The 22,098-nt window shown below is 37.7% G+C and overlaps 2 protein-coding genes across 2 annotated transcripts in view; both read right to left on the bottom strand.

Annotated features, from left to right (window-relative positions):
* Window positions 1-18,629, bottom strand: part of LOC113679774 (uncharacterized) — an 88,785-nt gene extending 70,156 nt beyond the window's left edge. The window contains exons 1-3 of the mRNA XM_089179946.1: window positions 18,554-18,629; window positions 11,959-12,221; window positions 9,780-9,894 (exon numbers count right to left, since the gene is read on the bottom strand). Of these exons, the coding sequence (XP_089036072.1) occupies window positions 9,780-9,894; window positions 11,959-12,221; window positions 18,554-18,629 (454 nt within the window). The remainder of the gene's footprint in view (window positions 1-9,779; window positions 9,895-11,958; window positions 12,222-18,553) is intronic.
* On the bottom strand, window positions 1,720-5,977 carry LOC149051895 (lactadherin-like). Its single transcript, XM_089205492.1, has 2 exons — window positions 4,715-5,977; window positions 1,720-4,152 (listed from the first exon to the last, which is right to left on the bottom strand). The coding sequence occupies exons 1-2, from the start codon at window positions 4,859-4,861 to the stop codon at window positions 3,985-3,987; spliced, it is 315 nt and encodes a 104-aa protein (XP_089061618.1). The 5' UTR covers window positions 4,862-5,977; the 3' UTR covers window positions 1,720-3,984.
* Window positions 18,630-22,098: the final 3,469 nt, after the last annotated feature.

Genomic DNA, 22,098 nt, shown 5'->3' with positions numbered 1-22,098 from the left:
AAGACGCTTACATCCCCAAGTGTAACGTTGCGTAAATTTAGTACTGCGGGTCTCCCAATTCTCACTTAGTTTAACCATTACTTAAGTAGCATTATATACCCGGGGGCGGGTGCGTCTATACGTAGGCTAATTAATTTTGTGCTCTCTGCGACATCTGCTCACCAGGAATTTTCTTTCAAATTATTCATCACTACGGTAAAACAGACTAAACGTGTGAATTCCGCGTAGCGGTATGTTGTCCTGAAAATTTACTATGATTTTTATGATAATTTGGTTTTATCAACTGAGTTGATAACTAAGATGGCCGCTGTAAAGAGTTACTAAAGCTGACCTCTTGATTGCTAACCCTTCGTTAGAGCGAATGACGATGGGCTATCGCTCAAAACGTCAGCTGTAAAAACTATTTACGATGGCCGATTTATATGCGCTATCAAATCAGTTGATAAAATTAAGTTATTTTCTAATACTGACGCAGTCTTACAGTTTCTTTGGAAACTTACCCCCTTTAGGATTTTCACTGTCTGTGTACGAGCAAGATTTAGTCGCTCAAGATTAATTGGTGTCTATTCTACCGTCTTCGAGAAGAGCCTTATCTAAAAATAAAATGATGAGAATAAAAACGTTGTTTATGGTTTGATTTATTTTCTGGTTCTAACAGGTACTTCAGAGGAATTGTAATCCTAATTAGAAATTCTTTAAAAATTGCTTTGGTAATATTTCAAATATAGATTTATTTTGAGCTCACCTCTCATGCATTGCATGGCCAGAGTTCTAAAGAACTGTTTGGTTTTGGTCTCAAAATAAAGAATTCAAAAGCTTGAAGTCAACCTTTACGCGCTCTGTGTAAATTTTATTACAAATGGGACAAAGAATAAAGAGCTCAACTGCAAAGAGAATTCTTTAGTTTTAGTTTTAAAAAAAAGTATTGAAAAGCATGAATAACTCAACTTGTGGGTTTAATGTGTAAATGTTGTCACAAATTGAACAAAGAAATTAAAGCCTTATACTGCAAACAGAATTCTTTAGCTTTAGTTTATAAAATACAGTAGTCAAAAGATTGAAGACAGGCCTTTAGTGTAACGTGTAATGAAATGTTACCATAATTCGGAATTCTTTTTAGCGTTTTGTGCAAATTTTGATATAAATTGGACAATGAAGAAGAAGCTGTAATGCAGATGCAATTCAAGTTTTGGTTTCAAACTAAAGCTAACCTTAATGAGAAAATTTTGTCACAATTTGGACAAAGAAGAAAAGAGCTATGATACATATAGCTCTATAAGATATATATATACGCTATATACATACATGTATATATATACTAGAAGTTCTCAGAGACGTTCATTACGAATGTTTTAGGTATATGGAATGTTTTGGGTTCTTCGTGAATATTCTATGGCGTTACGTTCTCGTCTGCAAGAGACGAATGTGCTGGAAATTTCTTTTGCCTGTGTATCAAATAAGTAAAACACAACGTCAAACTTTCTTCAGTGTCAAGTTCATGTCACAATTCTGCCCAATTTGGACACCAAATGATGTTTCACTTTATCGAATGAAGAATATGTAAGCGATGTTAAACTTTAGAAACCTAGAAACTGTAAAACTGCTGCTTTTACGAAAAGTAAAAAAGCAACTTTTTTGCTGCATTTGCCATAAGATTTTAAGGCATCAAGAAACAGTTAAATTTTCGATTTTAAAGAAAGACCCAATTTATTAAAAAAAATTTCGCGTTGTTCTTGACGAGATATGAGGGCCACTAAACAAACAAAGTTTATTTGGCAAGTTGAAAGTAAACACGAAAGGTAGTTAATATGGTTAGAAGCCTTCCAATCACCCGCTTTGTAATATTCAATACATCTCCGAATACTTTTTCCAGCAACTTACTACATACGATATGTTCTGCTCTCAACGATAAGTCTCTCTCCAACACAGCTCTAGCTTGGGTAAAATGATAATGTTTATCCTGTGTTGTTCTTAAAATTACATCCACACAATCAATAATTAAAGCAGGTCACAACAGCTTTCAATACTCTCCTCCATACAGGATCTCAACCCACCTCACTGAGGTAAGGAGCAAACTAAATTAATTTAACTGTTATCTTTCGATGGAAATATCACGTACAGGATGTAATATTTTTATAGTCCTCTTTTCGTCACTAACAAAGAAAAGTACTACTTAACCAATGTTCTTGATAAATTACGTTAGAAATGAAGATTGTAAAAAATGTTTACACATAGAGACCTCTTGACTAGTTAAGGCTCTTACCAAATAGGGGGCAAAATTATTTGAAATTGAAATTGAACACTTAACTTAAAAAATGATTAATTTATTTTTAACAGAGATGGTTTCTTTGCTTTTGCTTTTTTGTACAGAAATAAGATTTCATTCAACTGAAATACGAAATTGCGCAACAGCGTGCGCATTAATTACCAGAAATCTAGGTCATTTCGTTCGCGTGATACTTCTTGCCTGCGGTGTACTCAAAGTTCTACGGAGCATGTCCGAAGGCGTTAATTGGAAAAAACAACAAAGATTGCTTAGATTATGTTGCACTAAAAATAATCTTTCTTCAGCGAATTTTGAAATAGATTTTAAAGGCAAAAGGAAATACAAACTCGGGGAAAAATTACATCAAGTGGAGAAACTTGTCAGCGGGCACCGTGATGAAGGATCAAATCATTATCAAGAGTGATGTAGTTTGGAGCGCTTGCTACTAGGATCGCTCTTGTTAACTCTACCATGCCATTCGTTTAGAAGATAATATGGTATTTCAACCGACAGGGCAATCTGAGAGTCGTCAATATCTTCAAGGCTGCGATATTTTTTTGCTGAGCTGCTAATTCGAAGATTATCCCGAACTTTTTGCCTCTCGCAATCGCTTACTAGATCAGACATGGTTTGAACTTTCAAAGACTAGTAGAGAGATGCGCTGCAGATATTATAGCAGTGTTGTAATGTGTAAATTGTAATTGCCAAGCGGAAAATATCACAACTACTCACACGACCCACGCACACACGCTTACACACCCTTCGGCAGATTTCCGCATAGTATAATTTCTAACGTTGTAAATAGTTGACTGCTGATTTGATGACTAGCGTACTTGCATATACACTATAATAAATCACATATGAAGTACCTTCCATAAAAATTCCCGGCTACATTTCCAAAATGGCTACCAAAACAACGAAGGAAAAGAGCTGATACGACGAGCATTTTCTGTATTTTTTGACTTGTTGTGACACCTGTCTACTTAACAGCGCATTAAATGAGAAAGTGAATCGTTGCTCTTCAAATTCGTTGATTTGTCCGAACTTTTGAGTCGATCTACAGAATATTTCTGGCGGTTCTTATTGGTCCAAACCTTTGAGATGTTTCTTTTTCTAACCGCTTCTAATTCCTAAAAATTGAAAATTGTGTCTATCGCAAATACATCCCATTTTCGTTTATTTTTTCGATCTTTCTTTTAACGACAAGGGAAGACATTTTTATACAGAATTCATAATAAATCACTGGCTTGGCTGGAGAGCTTTTAAAGCAAATTCAAAATATTTGATTTGAGATGACAAGAACATTAATTTTCATGTTTACGAAAGATAAACATAAAACAGCAAATGTAACTGTAACACACGCTTGCATCTCATGCACACATTCGGTATGGGTCCAGGGGTCTGTTTCTCGAAAGTTCCGTTAACGGACCCGAGGCAATATTTTTTAATCAGAATTTTAAGATTAGCACAGCAGGTTCGGGTACACTAACTAGTTTATTTTGTTTCTTTAGCTAATATGTTTATTGAATAATTTTAAAAACCCCCATCTTGAATAAAAACAGAACAGCACTGGGGGCCCGTTAAGTTATCGGAACCTTCGAGAAACGGCCCGTAAACTACGCAGGAAAAGGTTGAAAACTTTTCAATACTTCCACAGCTAGGCCACGTCTGGCTTTTTAAAGCATTCACCAACACTTGAGCCATTCCACTATACAAGACTAAAAAAAATTGCCCTGTTCTTGATTTTCTTCTTGCACGAACACTTCGATCCTCATACAAGGGATCCGAGAAAAGGTGACCGGATAAAATCGAATGTGTCTCGCTTGGACTGGGTTATTCAGTGTATGTTTTACAATGGTATTATAGTCTGAATTCGCTCTAAAGATCTGAAATGAAAAAAAAAGGAGAAACCTCTTAATCATTAAGGAAAATTTACTCTCAGGTAAGCTACTTCCGGTGAGATCCCCCCCCCCGATTTAATTTGTTATCGAGTTCTGTATTCAGATCTCATTTAACCCCTTCGCTAATATCACTGGACAAAAAACCAAAATTCCAGTGACGGAAGTCTTACTGAAATCTCTGTTTCCATTGCGGAAACGTAACGGCTAACATATGATTCCGTGGTCAGAATCATGACGTCTATTAATATTTCCGTCGCTGTGGACACAGGGGAACCGGAACACTTCTCTACATGTTTTCAGCGGAGAAGAGGACAAGATTTGACATTATTTCAATGAAAAAATGTGAAAAACGCCAAATTTTGGAGATAACCGAAATTACCCTTTATCCTTAAAGTTATTTATTATTCTTACATCAATTTTAACTATTACCAACCGGTAATTCTTCCCCCAGCCTGCGCATGCGCACAGAAAAAACGTTAGACTAGAAAATGTTTAAAGAAGAAATAGAATTAACAGCGTACTAAAAAGTGTCCATCATGTTTAATACCTTTTCGACGTTTCCTTCTTTATATGTAGTCCAGCTGGTGCCATCAGTAGAAAAGGACAGCGTGTAGCTTTCTATAAACGATCCTTGTACCTTTCCTTGTGCCGTTCCTTGTGTGGCGACTCCACATACTGCGCGCCTTGCTCCCATATCAACCTGTATATAGTTATCGGGGATTTCAAAAGGCCGCTGACACCAACCGCTGTCTCCATTGAGCCGTCCTTTGTGTGGATAAAAGCTAGCATAATTGGAACTCGCAGTGATTTGGGCGTCAGGTATAATGTCTGGATCCTCCACTCCTAAAGCCTCGCAAGATGATAGAGCTGGAAGAAATGCAAATTCATAACCATTTTGATATATTTTTTCAACACGCCCGTTGCACTGGTAATCAGATTTTTAACGGATTCTACTTACGCCGCAGCATTTTCTTTTGCGATTTCCTTGTAATTGCTACTTTAAGTGTAACATCTTTTTTTTTAAATACAAATGTAGATAGTACCTCTTACCTCGCATTCGAGGTCTGCACACTAAGCTACGGACCTTATTTTTTCTCTCGAATTTATGGCCCAACCAAGAGGAGGCTCAGAAATTGGAGCAGGAAAAGAAATAAAAAACAAGGTTCCGTAACTTACAGTACTGACTGAGAAAACGGGATTAACAATCACGTTGTGCACGTAGCTTTATTTAAGTTACGGTATTTTTGTTTTGCATTTCAGCTTGTGTCATCGCCAGACTTACATTTGCTTAGCCGTGGCATCGCTTTTTGCATTTCTTTCTACTTTGCGACATCTTGCTAATGACACCCAATTACAACAACAGCTGTCCATAATTGCAGCTCTTTATTGGTGTAGAAGAGGCATGCACAGGACACGTTAACATAGAACACAGCCTCATTAATCTATTTTTTGTCATTGTTTTCCTTGCACTTTTGTCTTTATGTTCTCTATTTTTGTAGGTAAACTGTATCTTGTGCACTAAGGACGGGCCCTATTTTGCCTCTATTACTCAGCCGGGCATACAAAGTGTTGATGCCCCTGCTCGTTGGCCAGCCAACCCAACGCGCCGTTTATTTAGCACCAATACGCCTATTAAAGTTTATCACAATTACGATCGAAGGAAACTAAACGCACCAAGGCCGGACACGAAAACCCCTGAAAACCAGCTGGTAGAGAAAATCGGGGAACATATACCCCCAACCAAGGCAATGGTGCAATTCTAGGGGTTTTAGATTACTCTATGAATAACATGATATACACAAGTTGATAACTTGCTACTTAAGAAAGTATACGAGCACAGCTCTAAGTGAAACCTAATGTGAACATGATAATTTATCAAAAAACCCTAAGCAATAAATAACTAAATAAATTTAAAGGAATGCTTCGCCCCACTAAAGACCTCGCATTACAAACTACGATGCTATAGCTCTCCGCGCACCTCGCAGCCACCTCCTGTCCTCTGATACGTGCCGGCAAAATATTGATTTGTGCTGATTATGATTGTTACAAATTACATTTTGCGTCAAGTTTCTTGTAGTACTCTACGGAATATGATCAGTTTTTATACCTTTTCAGCTAAAGTCATCTAGGCCTGTGATACATATTTATATCGATTTAAAACTTTCAAGAATCGTTACTTGTCTGTCATGATCCTTACTTGGTCTTACTTGCGTAGGAACTATTTGACGTTATTGGACCATGACTTCCACTTTCACCAAGGTTTGTAAATACGTCATGGAATGCAGGGTTATATAGAAGGTAACCTCAATTTTGCGTTAATTGTCTGATTATGGTCTTTTTGGTTCGTTCCCTTATCATACTTTTCGTCCTGTTGAAAGTTCTTACATGTTTAAAATTCTTACCACTCAACTTTTTGACCATTCAAGGCGCCTTTCGGGCTCACGCGAGTACGCTACCCATCAGCTCAAGCCGTTTAAACTTTCAACGAGGAATTTGATCTCAGAAATTAGAAATTTGAAAGGCAGGTAGCTTAATTGCTAATGATCAAAGTTTATGTCTCTGAAGATTCCAATATCGAATTACCAGGAAAAAGGAGAGAGAGAAAGATCGAGGAGAATGCCATACAACTCTCTCGGAGCCTCAAGAGCTACTACTAAGAGATGCAGACCAAAGCTAAAATGCGACCGATGCTCCTAATTTTCAATGTTCGTTGTATAGGATTTTACCTCGGCAGCTGTGTCCGTCCCTTATGAATCCCGGCTCAGAAAAGCATTTGATTGATCCCAAGGTATTTGAACAAATGGTATTGTCCTTGTTACAGCTACGGAGATCTTCAGCACACTCATCGATGTAACTATGACCATAATTGAGAATAAATATGGAGCTTGATCTCATTGCGCGCTTAGTCCGCCATTTTCTATGTCATCTAAATTCGTGAATTTCCATTGTGGTCTATCAGTATCCAAGTGTATCTGAGCGATTTGAATATGCTGAAATCTTAAATTGTCGTAAAAGTCTTCCGAAATTATCAGTAGTTTATTCCGGGTAGTTATTTTAGTGGTTTCTCGCAATTTTCTTGAGAATTTTGGTTTGTAAATGAAAGCGTCGATGACATCTCGTGTTTTTCCACATGGAAGACCTAAACTACGAAGCAGACGGAAAAAATTCAACCTGTGGAATGACAGGAAGGTGGGTCCTGACATCGAAGGTCTAAGTAGTTACCAATTTGCAGATATTGTGCTGCATTAAAGCGTGGATATGCCTTGCGCGAGGTGCAGGTCACAAGAGGCAACTGACCAGTTAAAAGTATCGAGAAGCCTGCTCGACTTGTGAAACTCCTACCATTCGAAAGTGTTTTCAAACTACTGTCAGAGACTAGTTCTAACCAAGATAATATATAGATTTAGGCAAGCCTAAAAGCAGAGCTCGCATTTTTTTTCCCGCACGTCTCCTCAACGAAACTAAAGCCCCTACTATGGATAAAGTGCGTGGTAATATTAATGGATTTACATTCGCAACTTCTCCGTGTCCGTTTAGGGAACTGATTATAAGATAGTGCCCGTGGAACAGCTGGCCGCGCATGCTAAAAGTAGCACCTTGTATGGTCGGTCGTACGGTCCTATGCGAGCTCCGCTATAATTTAATGATTTTCCTTTGCGAATAAGTGCGTTGGTTTAAATAAGGGGTCAATCCCTCATCAGTATGTTCCTTTGGTTAAGCAAAGCAATATTTTATTCTGTGTGAAATTTTTTTTGCTTTTGGGTGACCTTTCTCTACCAGGGCAATTAACTCCAGATATATGTTTTTCCAGAACTTTTTTAGGTATCTTCTACTCCCTTTACACGTATTTTGAGGCTTTGTAGGTTTTCATTAAATGTAGAGCGCCTCGGATTTGTTCTTGGGTTGCTGCAGAACGCTTATCCTTTTGCGAATCCTTTCTTTGTACCTGGCAAAAAGTGTTGACGGGCCAGCAATTGAATGTAAGATCAACGATATTCTCCGCAGTTGCCCGTATGTAAACAAAGACAGAGGCGTGGTTGACTAGGATCTTTTAAAGAAAGTTTGACGTTAACAGAGGCTATCCAAAAGTTAACCTAAGCTTTTTTTACCCAGAGACATACCTCGATTCGATGGACAACTTTCAAATCATTGGAAATCAGTCAGTCTTCCAATAAACAAACGTTCGATGTGCGCCCTTAAGGAACAAATGAGGTCTTTCTCCTACAGATTTTATCCCCGAGTCTATATTCATCCTAATTGATAATGATTGCGACAGTTAATCCAGGCAAAGCGGTGGGTAAAAGTAAATTACAACTAGGATCAAAGAGCCGTTGTTCCTATCAAAGAAACCCAAAAAATTTGACGTTGTCTTATAATGAAAAGATAATTGTGTAAATATGAGGCGTGTGTCAGGCTATCCGTCAGTGGAAACAAGCAAAAAAGCAAGCTGATAAAAATTGACAGAGCTTTGAGAAGATTCTCACATTGAATGGATTGTTAGATAATACGATGTTTCGAGAATTCTACCTATGAGTCTATATCGAAAGTAGATGTCTTTTTTTTGTCACGACTAGTATTATACATGGAGCTAATAGGCGTTTTGAGGGAGTAAGGAATGTACGTGTAATTTTTCTGTTTAACAAGGTCATGCTTTGCAGGATGACATCTTTGCATTCATGAATATTGTTGCGGCATAATCTGGCCAACAGAAAGAACACCACTATCCTTCAAACTCAACTAATGTATTAAAAAAACTTGTGATGTTTTTAATAGAAGCAGTTCCTAAAGGCAGTACAAAAATAAACCTCACTAAAGCCCACTACAATCTATATCACAGTTGTTTCCAAAGTTACTCAAAACAAACAATCTTCCACAATAACTTGGTAACTCTCGACATCAGCAACTACTACTACGACGCGAATGAATCCTTATAAACATTTACAAAGCGTTCTAGAACATCCCGGAATCTTACAACACAACTATTTGGTAGTATTACATCATGACTACCTGACGTAATAGAATGTTATAGAAAGTTCCATGGCATGCATGCAAGCATGACGAAGCATTCTAGAAATTTCTAGATATTTATCCAACAACTCTTATCCTTAAAACCATCCCTGCTGAATCCAGGATTGCAAGAACAGTTGTAGGATCCATCGGTATTGGTGAAACTGGCATACTCGCTACACTTGTGAAAATTTAGAACACTCTTATCGATGGTTGAAATTATATGATGTGTTATGCAATTTGGCAGCAGTTTCGAGTGAGGAGCAGTGGAAAGGAGAGGAAAATTCTTCGCCCCATTTTTCCCGGCGCTGAATGTCTATTATAGGCCAGAGTGAGACTGCAACTTGAAAGAAGCAGGATGGTCTTTGAAATAGAAAATGAATGCAACACCTACGGAAGGTGGTTCAAGTTCTTTCCTGTTCATCCTGAACAAGACACAATACCCCGAGTTGAGAAAAAGAGCGTGAAAACTGAAATTGCGCCCCCATCCTTTTTTCCTCCTACAGTGTCATAAGTACAACCGATTCTAAATCTCGAACCCTCTGAAGAAATCGACTATTATGTTAAAATTAAAAAAAATTGATTTCTATCATTTTAAGTGATACCTTTTTCACAATCGTGGCCGGTGAATCCAGACGCACATAAACATCGATATCGTTTTCTTGTAAATCCCGACTGACAGGTACCGTAGTTCTCGCATGGAGCTTGAGCACAAAAATTCTTCAACAAAAACAAACAAATAATCAAAAAACAGAAATGAAAAAAAAAACTCGTCACTAGCGTTTAACGAGAAATTCTGCATTAAACACATTGCATAACTTCGAGACCTAAAGATACCACATTTTTTAGCATGAGGCGATAAGAAGAACTATGACTCCCCTGGATGGGATGTCACGAGTAACTGTTTAATATCTTGACAGCCTTCTTCAACATTTCGCTGATAACCCGAGAACAACTTGGTGGAGAAAGAAATCTCAAAAGCTTGTGTAAAGTCAATCCCAGCACTTCGAAAAATCGGAAAGGGGCGTCTGTAGACAGGCTGTTAGAGAGTAAATTGTCTTTCCCTACATCAGTACTCGGTAACCCTGGTCATAGCTCGACTGTATTGTTATATCCATAGTCGTACGTACTCTTGAGCCATGAGATGCATCTAGTTTTTCCGATAATTAAACCTGGTATATTCAAGCCTCAAAACCAATTGAAATTAACTACCTTTTGCAGAAATGCCTTCGAATAACCACTCCATTTATTCTTGCCCACGAAAAATATTTGAGATAAATTAAGTGTTTCATAAAGGGGTAAGTTTCTAAAGAAACTGTGGTGCTGCGTCGGTGGGAGAGTATAGCAGGTAATTTAGTGTTAACAACTGAGTTGAAAACGTAAATTAGCCACCGAAGAAGGTATGGAGTTCGCTCGAAGGTATGGAGTTCGTATGGAGTTCGCTCGCGAAGCGAGCGAACTCCATACCTTTTTCACAGTTTCTCAGACTTCGTCGTTTATGTAGTGACGACTCTGATTTTCCGAAAAATCAGAGGCAATGTGCCAGTTTTTCGATAAACGCGGCTATCCTGTTTCTGTCGTTCAAGCGGGCTACCACCGTGCCCAACTAATCGATCGACAGGCAGCACTACAAACGGCTCAGAAGGAGAACACTGACCGCATTCCATTTACTCTTACATTTCACCCTCACAACCACGCAGTTAAATCTATCATTCTTAAAAATTTTAAATCACTCCAAAACGATTCAGAGACTGGCACTATCTTTTCGCAACCCCCACTTATTTCATTCAAACGCGACAAAAACATAGGCAACTTTTTAGTCAGGAGTTCATTTCAAACCTATGACCAACCTGGAACTTTTAAATGCGCTTGCTCACGATGCAAAACTTGTCCTTTCATTCATAACGTAGAGAAAATATCGGGACCCAAAAGATCCATTAAGATCATTGATCACTTTACGTGTACCTCCGCCAATGTTATTTATTGCACAACTTGCACTTATTGCAATAAGTTATACATCGGCGAAACAGGAAGACGACTGGGTGACCGATTCCGAGAACACCTTCGCGATGTGGAAAGAAATGACAAGGACGCATCCAAACCAGTCGCTAGACACTTTAATCTTCCTTATCATTCTAAACAGCATATGGCAGTTTGCGGCCTTTCCTTACATCTAGGCAGTTCGGAAAGCCGTAAAACACTAGAACAAAAATTTATATTCCAAATCGGCACCCTTAATCCCCACGGAATCAACGAGCGCTTTTCATTCAGCTAATTTATTCCTGTTTTCTCGTCACCACATTCCCACCAATGGCGTAGCTCCACTTCCTACATATAAATCCACACACAACCCACAATTCCTCTAATCGCTCTGACGAAGGGCTAACGCTCGAAACGTCAGCTTTTTTACCCTTTACGGTGGCTAATTTACGTTTTCAACCCAGTTGTTAACACTAAATTACCTGCTAAGTGTTTCATAGTTGTGCTTTCTTTATTAGAAGAAAAACAGAGATCAACTGTTTACTCAAGGCTGGTGAACAACGTTCTGAAATTACTAAGAAAATTTACTTGCTTTTGCTAATAGAGTTGGATGTTCCCAAGGCACTCAAAGGACTTTTGTTTTTGGTAAGTGCTTATCTGAAAAAGATCCGTGACGTGTCTAAAATTATGTAAAAATAACCAGTAATGGATAAAAGGCGTTTTCCAGGCGTGAAAGAGTACCCCCTTAGCTCTCATGAATCGCTGAAGAAAAAAGTAGTGCAATTGAAATTTAACAACTGGTACCTTAGTTCCGTGGTATACATAGTTCGCTGCTTTCACCAGATCCTTGTCATACTCTTTACCCGTTGAGTTGTTTAGTTCACAGTTGTGTGCTTCTATTTCGTTTTCTCCAAAATAAAAGTTAACACTGACACAGTTGTGGTCCAAGTAGCAACGATATTCGCACGCGTCCCTGTCAATCACACTGATGTTTGCTATTGTGTGGTTAACAAGACGTTCTCCCACGAAGAACAAAGTGGATGGAAATGCCAGTATACGGCATTGATCTAAAAATTTAAATAGTTAAATATTAAAAAGCGAAATGGATCATCAATTCTGAGGGCGTCAGATGTTGTTAAGCTCGCTGTTGCGCGTCAGTCAGACGTTTATATCGAGAATTAAGGTTTTTCGAGCCGAGAGGATCACTAGAAAAGGATTGTATGATTTCCAAAAGTTGCGAAGTGTAACATTGTTGAGCACAAACTCCGATGAAAAATTCGTCCTCAGAAAACTTAATGACTACAATAAATGTTTAATGATATGAGTGGTTTGATGTTTCAATCATGAACTTCCAACTTTTTTTAAAATGAATTCAAATCATATATCTCCTCCCCTAGAAGTTATTATAACAAAGTGCGCGTTTGCAAGTCCTGTCTAACTCCTAATGAACCATCATAGTGTATATCTCAACGCACCCGTGGCTAAGCATAGTTAACCCAAGGTTTGCAACTTATTTTAGCAGGTAAGTTCCCGTCTACTCTATCCGAGTGGTTTAAAAACTCTTGTTTTTTCTGTTCCATCCCGGTTGAGATACACCTTTTGAAGTTCAAGATAAATAGTAAATATGCTAGATAATACTTGCTCAAAAAGAACAAAAACCTCGAGAGGCTAAAACTGCTCTTGGCTTCACCTCGAGCAACTCGCTTCTCTCGCGATCTGTAAACTTCCATCGTGCATCATTTCACGACATGCACACACTCAGCACAAACTAAGCTTACTTTAGCATTTTGATCTTTATTTTGCCTCGCTCTGTTTTGTGTTTTCATCCTTCATATCAGTCAAGCTTGTTTTAGATAAAACGTGTACTTGCTGAATAGATAATAATAAAAAAAAAACCCCACGAAACCGATATTGTAGTTTAAGTAGTCAAAAATCGAACATTTTCAAAATATGGTGGCAACAGCCAAAAAAACAATTTGGCTCATTTTCCCAAGTTAAATAGGCCTTATTATAGAGAGCCAAACCACTGCATATTCCTGCGTACAGTAATTGCAGCTTCCTTTTCAACAAAATGGGAATAGAAAAATCTCAAGTCAGAAACCCCGAAATGCGATTTGTGAGAGCATGATAAGGAGGTGTTGACTATTCTGCCAAATCATTTTGCTTTTATGTGTACGATGCAACACTTTCAGGGCTGTAGCCCTCTTCTTCAAAACAGCAACATGGAAGGTTAGAGGATATTATGTTAAATAAGCTGTAGATGGGACGCAAAATGCAAAGCAATTGAGTTTGCGCGTGTATGTGTACACTTTCGACTAATTGACGGCACGGTCGAATCGGCGCATTTTATCCTACTTCAAAATTTTATCAGATCGCGCTGAATTATTTTCCCAAAACACCCTTTGGAGATCGAAAAGAACTACACTTTGCCTTCCAAAAGCCAGATTTTTAGTCAATTGTTTTGAGTAGCACATAGTTAAGAAATGGGCTTCTTTTGACCTGTTTTTTAACTAGTTTGAAGTAGGTCGGATGAATTAAATTAGATTGTGTAAATAAACGTCCGACAGCGTATGTTTGATGTTGCTTTTCAAGAGTTGGTACTTTTTATCGGTCCAGGTATTTTCAATTTGTGACGCGACGCTCTGAGATTCGCTTGAAATTTTGAGCTTCAAAATGGCATTTTAACGGAATTCAGTTATTACAGATTTTCTCGCAAAATAAATCGATTTTCAGCCAAACGAAGTATGCTGTGATTTACCTCCAATTGAGACCTACTTAACTTTGAAATATGGGTAAGTGAAAGTGATTTTCCAGCTGTTACCACCAAATGTTTGTTCGCCTCATTGTGCATCGATTTCAATTGAATTATGAAAATTTACTAATTAAGAGTTGTTCAGTAATGACACTATGGTAACGTTTACACATCCATATCGTGTATTTCTTAGCCACTGTCAAGTGAGAAGTTTTAATGTTCCCGCCTATTCGCAGACAGTATCCCGTCTGCATTATTGTAAAAATAAATGCTTTCCCCGCATTTCAACAATTTTTTTTCTGTTTTTATTGGCTATGAAAAACTTGCTCATCAGGCTTTAAATATCGCACAATACAAAACACAAGGAGTGCTATAACGAGGAAATTATGCATCGAATTTCGAGTTCCAAAAGTTACACCTGTCTGCTTTATGTTTTTAAAAATTTTTCTACAACAAATAAATGAATAAAGAAATTATGTCAACTAAATATGACACCAGCGAATAATTATGTACCCAAAGAAAGATTCCTATTCCAGAAGAGAAGGTAAAAATAAAGAAATAATTATTGAGTAATTCACCAATCTAGTTTCAATTTCCCTGAGTGCAAGGTTTTTCTTAACTACAAGATCGTTTTGCGAAAATCTTGTCATTAATTTTTTGGATGACCTTGTTAAGACTTCAGTTTATTTTTACATGAGTGTTTCAAAAGGATTCAAGACCATACGCGGCGAAATATATGATTAGGTAAGAAATTGCGAAGATTGTTCGTTCGTAGCTAAAAAAAAATATTGAAATTGAATTGGAATATGAGTTTTGTAGCCATTTTGATAGTTAGACCACTACATAAATATACGGGAATTTAAGTATTTCAGTCCTCAGGGATTCGTGTTTCCTGTTTTTAAATAGTAAATTGCATAGCTGAAAATTTTAGAGGAGAAAAATAAAAGTTTCTTATCAACTAAGCAAGATTTGAAACCTACCATCTGGACAGGATAGAGCTTGTCCGTGGAGGAGAGCCACAGAGAGCAAGATCAAATGGAGAAAAACTCCCATGTCCAAAAATCTAGATGAAAAGAGATCCTCTCGATGTTTTGAAGCTATTGAGAAAATCGAGAAGCCTAACAGTAGTTTATTGAGTGCGATGTAGCGCCAATTTAATGCTGAACTTCCTAGAAACATGTTAGCCAATCACATTTGGATATATGAAAGATGTCTCACAGCACGTCACAAGGAAGCTGTTGGATTAAATGATGTTTACCGAAACAGATAATTTTCTTAATTTTTTAAATTTACTTTAGTTTATTTGTATATGAGTGTTTCAAAAGGATTCAAGACCAAACGCAGCGAAAAATATGATTAGTTAAGAAATTGCGAAGATTGTTCGTTCATTACTAAAAAAAAATAATGAAACTAAGTCGGACGATGAATTTTGTAGCCATTTTGATAGTTAGACCTCTAAAATCACTATACGAGAATTTAAGTATTTCAGTCCTTGGGAATTCGCGTTTTCTTTTTTTACATAGTAAATTGCATAGCTGAAAATTTAATGCTCAATTTCCTGGATGCTGGCCAATCACATTTGTAAATATTTACTTGCTATTCTAAGGGATCCTTCATGTATACGTTACAATAAATATAGGCAGCATCAAAAGAAAAGAAAATATTAATTAAAATGTAAAAATGCACGCGCACAAAAAAGCCCACAAATCTGTGGGCATCTCTTCTTTAGTATATATAGTTTACATCTCTTCTATAGTATAGATTGAAAATTGCTAACTCTGTGGTATTTTGACCACATTTCCCAGGGTATTTTAGAGCACAATTTTAGAAAACATGGCTAGATGCCAAGAGCGGTCCTCTCGACTTCCCGTCGATAGAAAACTTTCCTTTATTTTCCTTCATTATCTTTATGTCTCAAAAATAGTTTGATTGTTCTCCAATTCTCTTTTTTTTATGTCGACACAAGCTAAAATTGATTTTTTCAGCTAGACTGCTGCGATTGTAATAATATAGCTCATGGAATTTTCTCTTGCTACAATATACAAGATTTATTAAGTCAGAGCATAAAATATGGAAACTTCACATGCAATCTTTTTTATACCAGCGTGATCAGAGGAGAACCATCTCTTCGAACATAATTTGCATAACAAAAATTCACCAGTTTGTAAGAGAAAATTCTCAAAATGCAGGCGTAAATCGGGCTGAAAAGGCTTGTCAGTGGAAAGTTTAGACACCAATTAGTGATAGCCACAAGCAAATCAATGTGTTTCCTCCCTTGCGCTAGTGTCAGAGCTCATTTGCAAAATTCTGTTGGGTTTTAAGTTTTAAAAACAATTGGAAGGAAAAAAAGATCCTGGGTTGTTCTGAATCGCTGCATAAGCTTGATCAATCGTAATTCTTGCATGATTTACTTAGTCGACGGTCATGGACAGGCGCCTCCTCGATAAATTTCGTTGAATCAGGTTACGAACTACACAGTGTGGAGAAGATCAAAATCAGCGGATGGAATTTGGCATTCTGGTTATTACAGAAATAATGCATAGTTAAAATACGTTACAGTGTTTTTAAAAAACAATACGGATACACTGTGCAAGATTTCTCGCAGTTTCTTCCAAGATCTAGAATACAGAATTTCGGCATTTTAAGCAAGCGTGCCGTCATCATTTGTATCCGGTCATTTTGTCCCATCATTCAGTGGCAGTAAAAACCCCGTTGTACAGATGTTGTACGTGCGACATTTCCTAGCGCAAAGAAAATGTGAAACTTTTAAGAGAAAAACCTATTGTTTATAATTGTGTCTTTTTTCCCCTTTGTCTTTTTTCATTTTTTTTTAATTTTAATTTTTTAAAAATATTTATTTTATATTTAAGAGGGAAATCATACATTTTCAGCATATGGGCACTGGACGACTAAACTGACTGGGTATGAATGGTCTTCGCTGGGCACAAACCAACTGAGTACGAAATATCCCTGGGCAAGTAATGGCTGGCGATCCCACCATTATAAAACAATACGTATTTTATTAGGGAGAATCATGATTCACGATGGTTTCGGAATGAAAATGACTTTTCCAAAAGTGACAATCGTGCAATGGAACGAGGTCATGCAAATCATAACGCACTTGCTCCTCTTGGAGAAGAAAATTATTCAAACAGAATATCAGTGCAATAATCTTCGGAATCGGTTTCAAACAAATGACAGTTTTCAGGAAAGAGATTTCTTTTTTACAGCCGGCTTCGTTTTTGTTAAAGAAAAAATCGCATCTTTACGCGTGTTTTCGGTAATAGTAGCTTTGTAATGGAGGTAAAAGGCCAAGTGTATTAAAAAAGATATCTTACACAGCATTTTTAAGAATTTTGCATATCAACTTCCTTAGCTTTTTAATAGATCTGTTCACAAGCGACACCTGTTATTAATTTGTCAGAGAAAAGCAAATTTCACGCTATTGAAGTGTCGATCGCCGAGGTGAACTAAAAAAGTGCCAGGAGAATATATACAACCCGCGCTGTTTGAGTAGAAAAAAAAATTTTGTGATATCAGTTTTGTTTTGTAACAACTGAGATTGCTAGAATTCCTTTTTTTTCTGAAGAGTGTTCTAGGAAAGATGCACAAATTTCAAAAGCGAAAAGTAATGAAGTTGATTCCTCAAAAACTTCTCATGAGCACATTACCTTCAGAATCTCTGGTTACCAATCCTTTCTTTCTCCCGGTCGATTCGTAACCAGTTAGAACCATTCGCGCTCAGTCAGCTGAGTTAGTACGTACCCATACTAATAAAACCTGTTTTTATAAGTACGTTTGAAGAAATTTCTGTTTCTGTAGCAATTAAGTGAGAATTATTTTCACAGCGTCCATTGGATACGAATGGTCTTAATTTTGAAAAGAATCGACAGAGGATGAAACGACTGGACGGTTTGTATCTCTGTTGCGAATCTGAACTAAACTTTGGAAATACACTATTTTTAGCTTACGTTACAACTCCTTCAAACAATACCCATTAACTGATAATATTAGATCAGGGCAAATTTGTCATAATTGTAACACTATTTTTTATTCAAACGATCTAAACTTTAACAAGAAATCTCCCAGGTTTTAAATATAATTGGTATAAACCATTCCATCAAACAGCTCCTTTTTCTGTATAGGAGGATTTGAGGTGATTAGATTTGAAGTCTGAGACAAAATGAAAACAAGAACTAGACTGGAAGGTAGATCAGGTCCTCCAATTACTACTAAAACTACTGTTTGCCGCTATACAAAGAATGTCTTAAAGAAAACCAAATAAGACAGTCAAATATTTTATTGAACTCAGCCCAGCCGTTCATTCATTTGCTCAGCCCCATCATGATTTGAGTTACCAGCAGTCAAACTTGAACAGTCTTACTCATTGCGATACGAGCCTCGTCCATCTCCGGCTTGGTGTTTATGAGTACCACTGCCTCCCCCAGAGTACCCACCACCTCCGCCTGATGCTCTATTATCTTCTGAATTACCTCCCCAGCCTCTAAACCCACCAACTGCCCCTAGTGCAGGGCCCCCGCTATAAGCACTATTCACACCTCCGGCTTGATCTCCGACCAGCCTTCAGCGCGTGAACCTCCCCTTTCCCCATGGGAGGAGCCTAGTCGGGTCCAACCTTGATCAAACCAATCGGTACCCACTCCTCCATGGTAGCTAGCGCCCTCACTATTGCATTCACATGGCTGCCCATCTGTGCCTCCATTTCGACCTTGTGACGAATCTTTCCCCTCACTACTGATGCCACTTGACCATCCACACCATGATATCCACCCGACGCACCCCTCCTCCTCCGACAGCCAGCAACAGAACATTAACTGAAATAGAGACAAAACCTCCTCCCTCTCCTCCAGTGCCGGCTTTGTCCTTCACAGATTTTCCGAGTTGAGCTGCAGTCTGGCTTGTACTTTGAACGCCTTCATCCTCCTTTGTCCTCCTCTTTGTCCCACCACGATATTTAGCACATTTCCATTACTCAATGTGAACTTCTGTTCTTTAAATGCTCCCTTTCCACCATAATATGTTCCTGGATAGTCTCTATAATCGTATGAATGTGTTCCTCCCCAAGCGCCCCAGGCTTTGATGAGATAGCAGGTGGTCCGTGGAACTGTGAATGTCTGTATAGTGCCAAAGCGTCCTTTGCTCCCGTCGACGGTAAAATTAACTAGGTATAAAAAAGGTTAAAAGAATAGGATTGTGCAATTAATGCAATATCTGTCGATATAAGCGAATATAATATCCATGAACAATATGAATTGACATTAACTTGGTAAAAACAACAAGTTGGTCGGTCAATAAGTCCTTCTTTGCCTCTGCCTGTTTGTTCGCGAGGGGGACGAATATGCACTCTCTTAGAAATCTAAAAATCGTTACAGCTACAACGTATTTAATCACTAAGAGATTTAGGTTTAAAAGATTTCAAGGCAATCCGCTACATTTTGACGCTTGAAAAATTAAAAACAATAACTTTATTTTTTGCTTCCAATGTTTATGGCTTTTCTAATATTTGTAATTATCGCCTTTCACTCCTTTAGGTGACCATATGTGAAACTACTTGGACACCCTGAAACACGGGGGCCAAACCTGAAAAGGCCTAGGTAACATTTGCAAAAACATGTTTCGTAGAACACTATCTAGCAGTTGCACTTGAAAGATCTTATTGAAGTCTGCTTATGAGCAATTTCAAGTCTAACACGGCTTGAGCAGCTGCGATAGAACTTTTTGATCGAGTGCGAGCGGCCAAAATTCCTCAAACCACGAGCCTTTGTCTGTTTCAGCGACCTTTTTCGCCGTTTCATGTAGAATTTCTTCGCAGCCAGACAATTTTTCTTGGACTTTCGTCTGGTTTTACACGCAAACCGATTGCAAAGATCTTCACGCGCGATCGAAATCAGGAGATTGTTACGCGATTGAAATTGAAGAGCTACCGTTCATAAGTTGTTTCGCCGCCGCGTCTCTAATTCGTGTTGACAGGTTCTAGTTGGCCATGAACACTGGCGGGCTGAATAATTAGTGCAAAACAAAAAAAATGAAAAAAAAAAGGCCTCCGAAGGTCTACCATATCCTTACTTTGGGTAGGACAATCCAATTTTATAATTTATGTAATACAGTCATGGGTAAATGAGAAAATAACATGATATTCACCGCTATATATGATGGTTGTGTTGAGGATTTCAGTGAAAGGAAACAAACAATGCAGAACAAATCATTTGCTTTAGATCTACATCACAGGAATTAAAAATGTAATATTAATATCAACTACAAGAACAACAAAAACTTCGGTTTTGTTACCCTCTCTTTCCATATCGCAAGAAACAAGAACTGTTTTTCCCGTTATGATGGAATAAAGCCAGTACTCGCCGCTGGTCGCTTCTCCCTCTTCGCTTCGCTTTATCTCTTCACATGCTTCCGCTGGAAATTCCGGAATAGAACCGAGAGGAACTGTGGTCGAAAAATGTTTTCTTCAAGGAACAACTATAATTTCCATTTACCCACTGAAAATAAAACTAAATCTATGTATGTACTCAAGAGAAAGAAAGTTTGACGTCATGAACTTCTGATTGCGGGATCCGTGCGCCCGTCCATCCGTTCAAACTCATTTGCTTCACCTATTACAGTGCGCACGTGAAAGAGAACAAAATATTCATTTTTGCTTACTGTGGCTCTCGGTGGAAAAAGGCTTCCGGGTTGGAAAGTATCATCTCACTTAATTGTGGAAAGTACTTCAACGTATAAATTTGGACCAATTTCACGTCATTCACCTATGGTCTTTCTTTTTTAAAGAGCCATCATTGTTCAGATGGGTTTCAACTCATTGCTGAGGGGTTTCTATGGTTTAACTCACCTCTTTTCTTCAGTATTACTTTTAACATAATATCTCTCAGAATTTGGCACAAAGTTCTCTGGTCTGGCCTCCTTAATCCGGTTATTTAGTTCACATAGTTCCTCAGAAATGACGTAGCTGAAGCTGTGACATCTGAAATCATCGTTACACGCCTGATTACATTCAGCTGCAATCGATGATTTTATCGTTTTGAAGGTGTGTCTTCGAAGCATCATACCCAAAATGGCATGCTTATCCTTTTTGCAATCTTGAACGAAAATTTTATCAAAGTAGCACACTGCAATCATAATACAGAACCGCATCGTCATTGCCTCTGGTTCGTCTCTCCTTTAAGATAAATTTGGAAAAAGAAATAATGTGATTAATTTGGGTTGAAGAAAGCGCTATAATTTAAATCAAAATGACGGTAATTTTTTGTCGATTTTTGTTAGCTATGCTCCTGAGATTAAAGAAAAAAAGACAGGACGGAAAATGATTCATGAAATTCCGATTTGAATGTATAGTTTTGTTTGTTGTACAACCAACTAAGTCTAAAATCTTACAAATTTATCGTACTATTTATGTGCGTTTATACATGTTTAGATGTGAGAAACTCCAATATTCTTCAAAATGGCCTAAGAAATATAAAAAAGATACTGATAAAATTTAACGTTTGAACAGAGAAAGAACAAATATTGACAGTCTTTTGCTTCCATTTAACAGGTCAAGGTCTCGTTCGCTTACAGAATTAACGAGACTAATCATTCCACCAACTAAGATCGTCCTTGTACCTACATGAGCCCGTAGGTGTACAATCTGAACCTGGATCCTTACATCTCCTATGCATACCTTGTTTTACTGTCCTACAGAGATTAGATTACCCCTTCTTAGAAAAGTTCAAGTTTATAACTTCGTCTAGGGAATCATTCCACAGGCCTACCATTTTGTTTTCAATTTACCAATTCGTTATTACCTTGGGGTAAATTACAATCCTAATTACTTTTATGGTATACAAACAGTGGTTTGAGTCGTTAGACTTTATGTTTTACAGTTTTAAAGGTGTCAAGGATTTGAACATTGAGACAACGGCCAGCATAACAAAAATAAGAGTATTTTGCGAGAAAGAGGTGTTAATCAGCAGATCTTAAGAGGTAGAATTATTTAGACGATGTAACTTCGATCTCTGTTGATTAAAATTAGAATATAAAATTGTAAGGGCCTGTTCCCCATTTTATTGATTTACAGGATTCCGTTGACTTTCAAGGAAAAGCTACCGTTTTCAGGTCAAGTCCAATCAATTAGAATATCTTATAACAGACAGTAGATCAGTAATTATAAGAAGGCTTTGATA

This window comes from Pocillopora damicornis, chromosome 1 (assembly GCF_964200805.1).
Source record: "Pocillopora damicornis chromosome 1, jaPocDami1.2, whole genome shotgun sequence".
Lineage (NCBI taxonomy): Eukaryota > Metazoa > Cnidaria > Anthozoa > Scleractinia > Pocilloporidae > Pocillopora > Pocillopora damicornis.
Note: the sequence above shows the minus strand (reverse complement) of the source record. Positions and strands in the feature narration are given on the sequence as shown.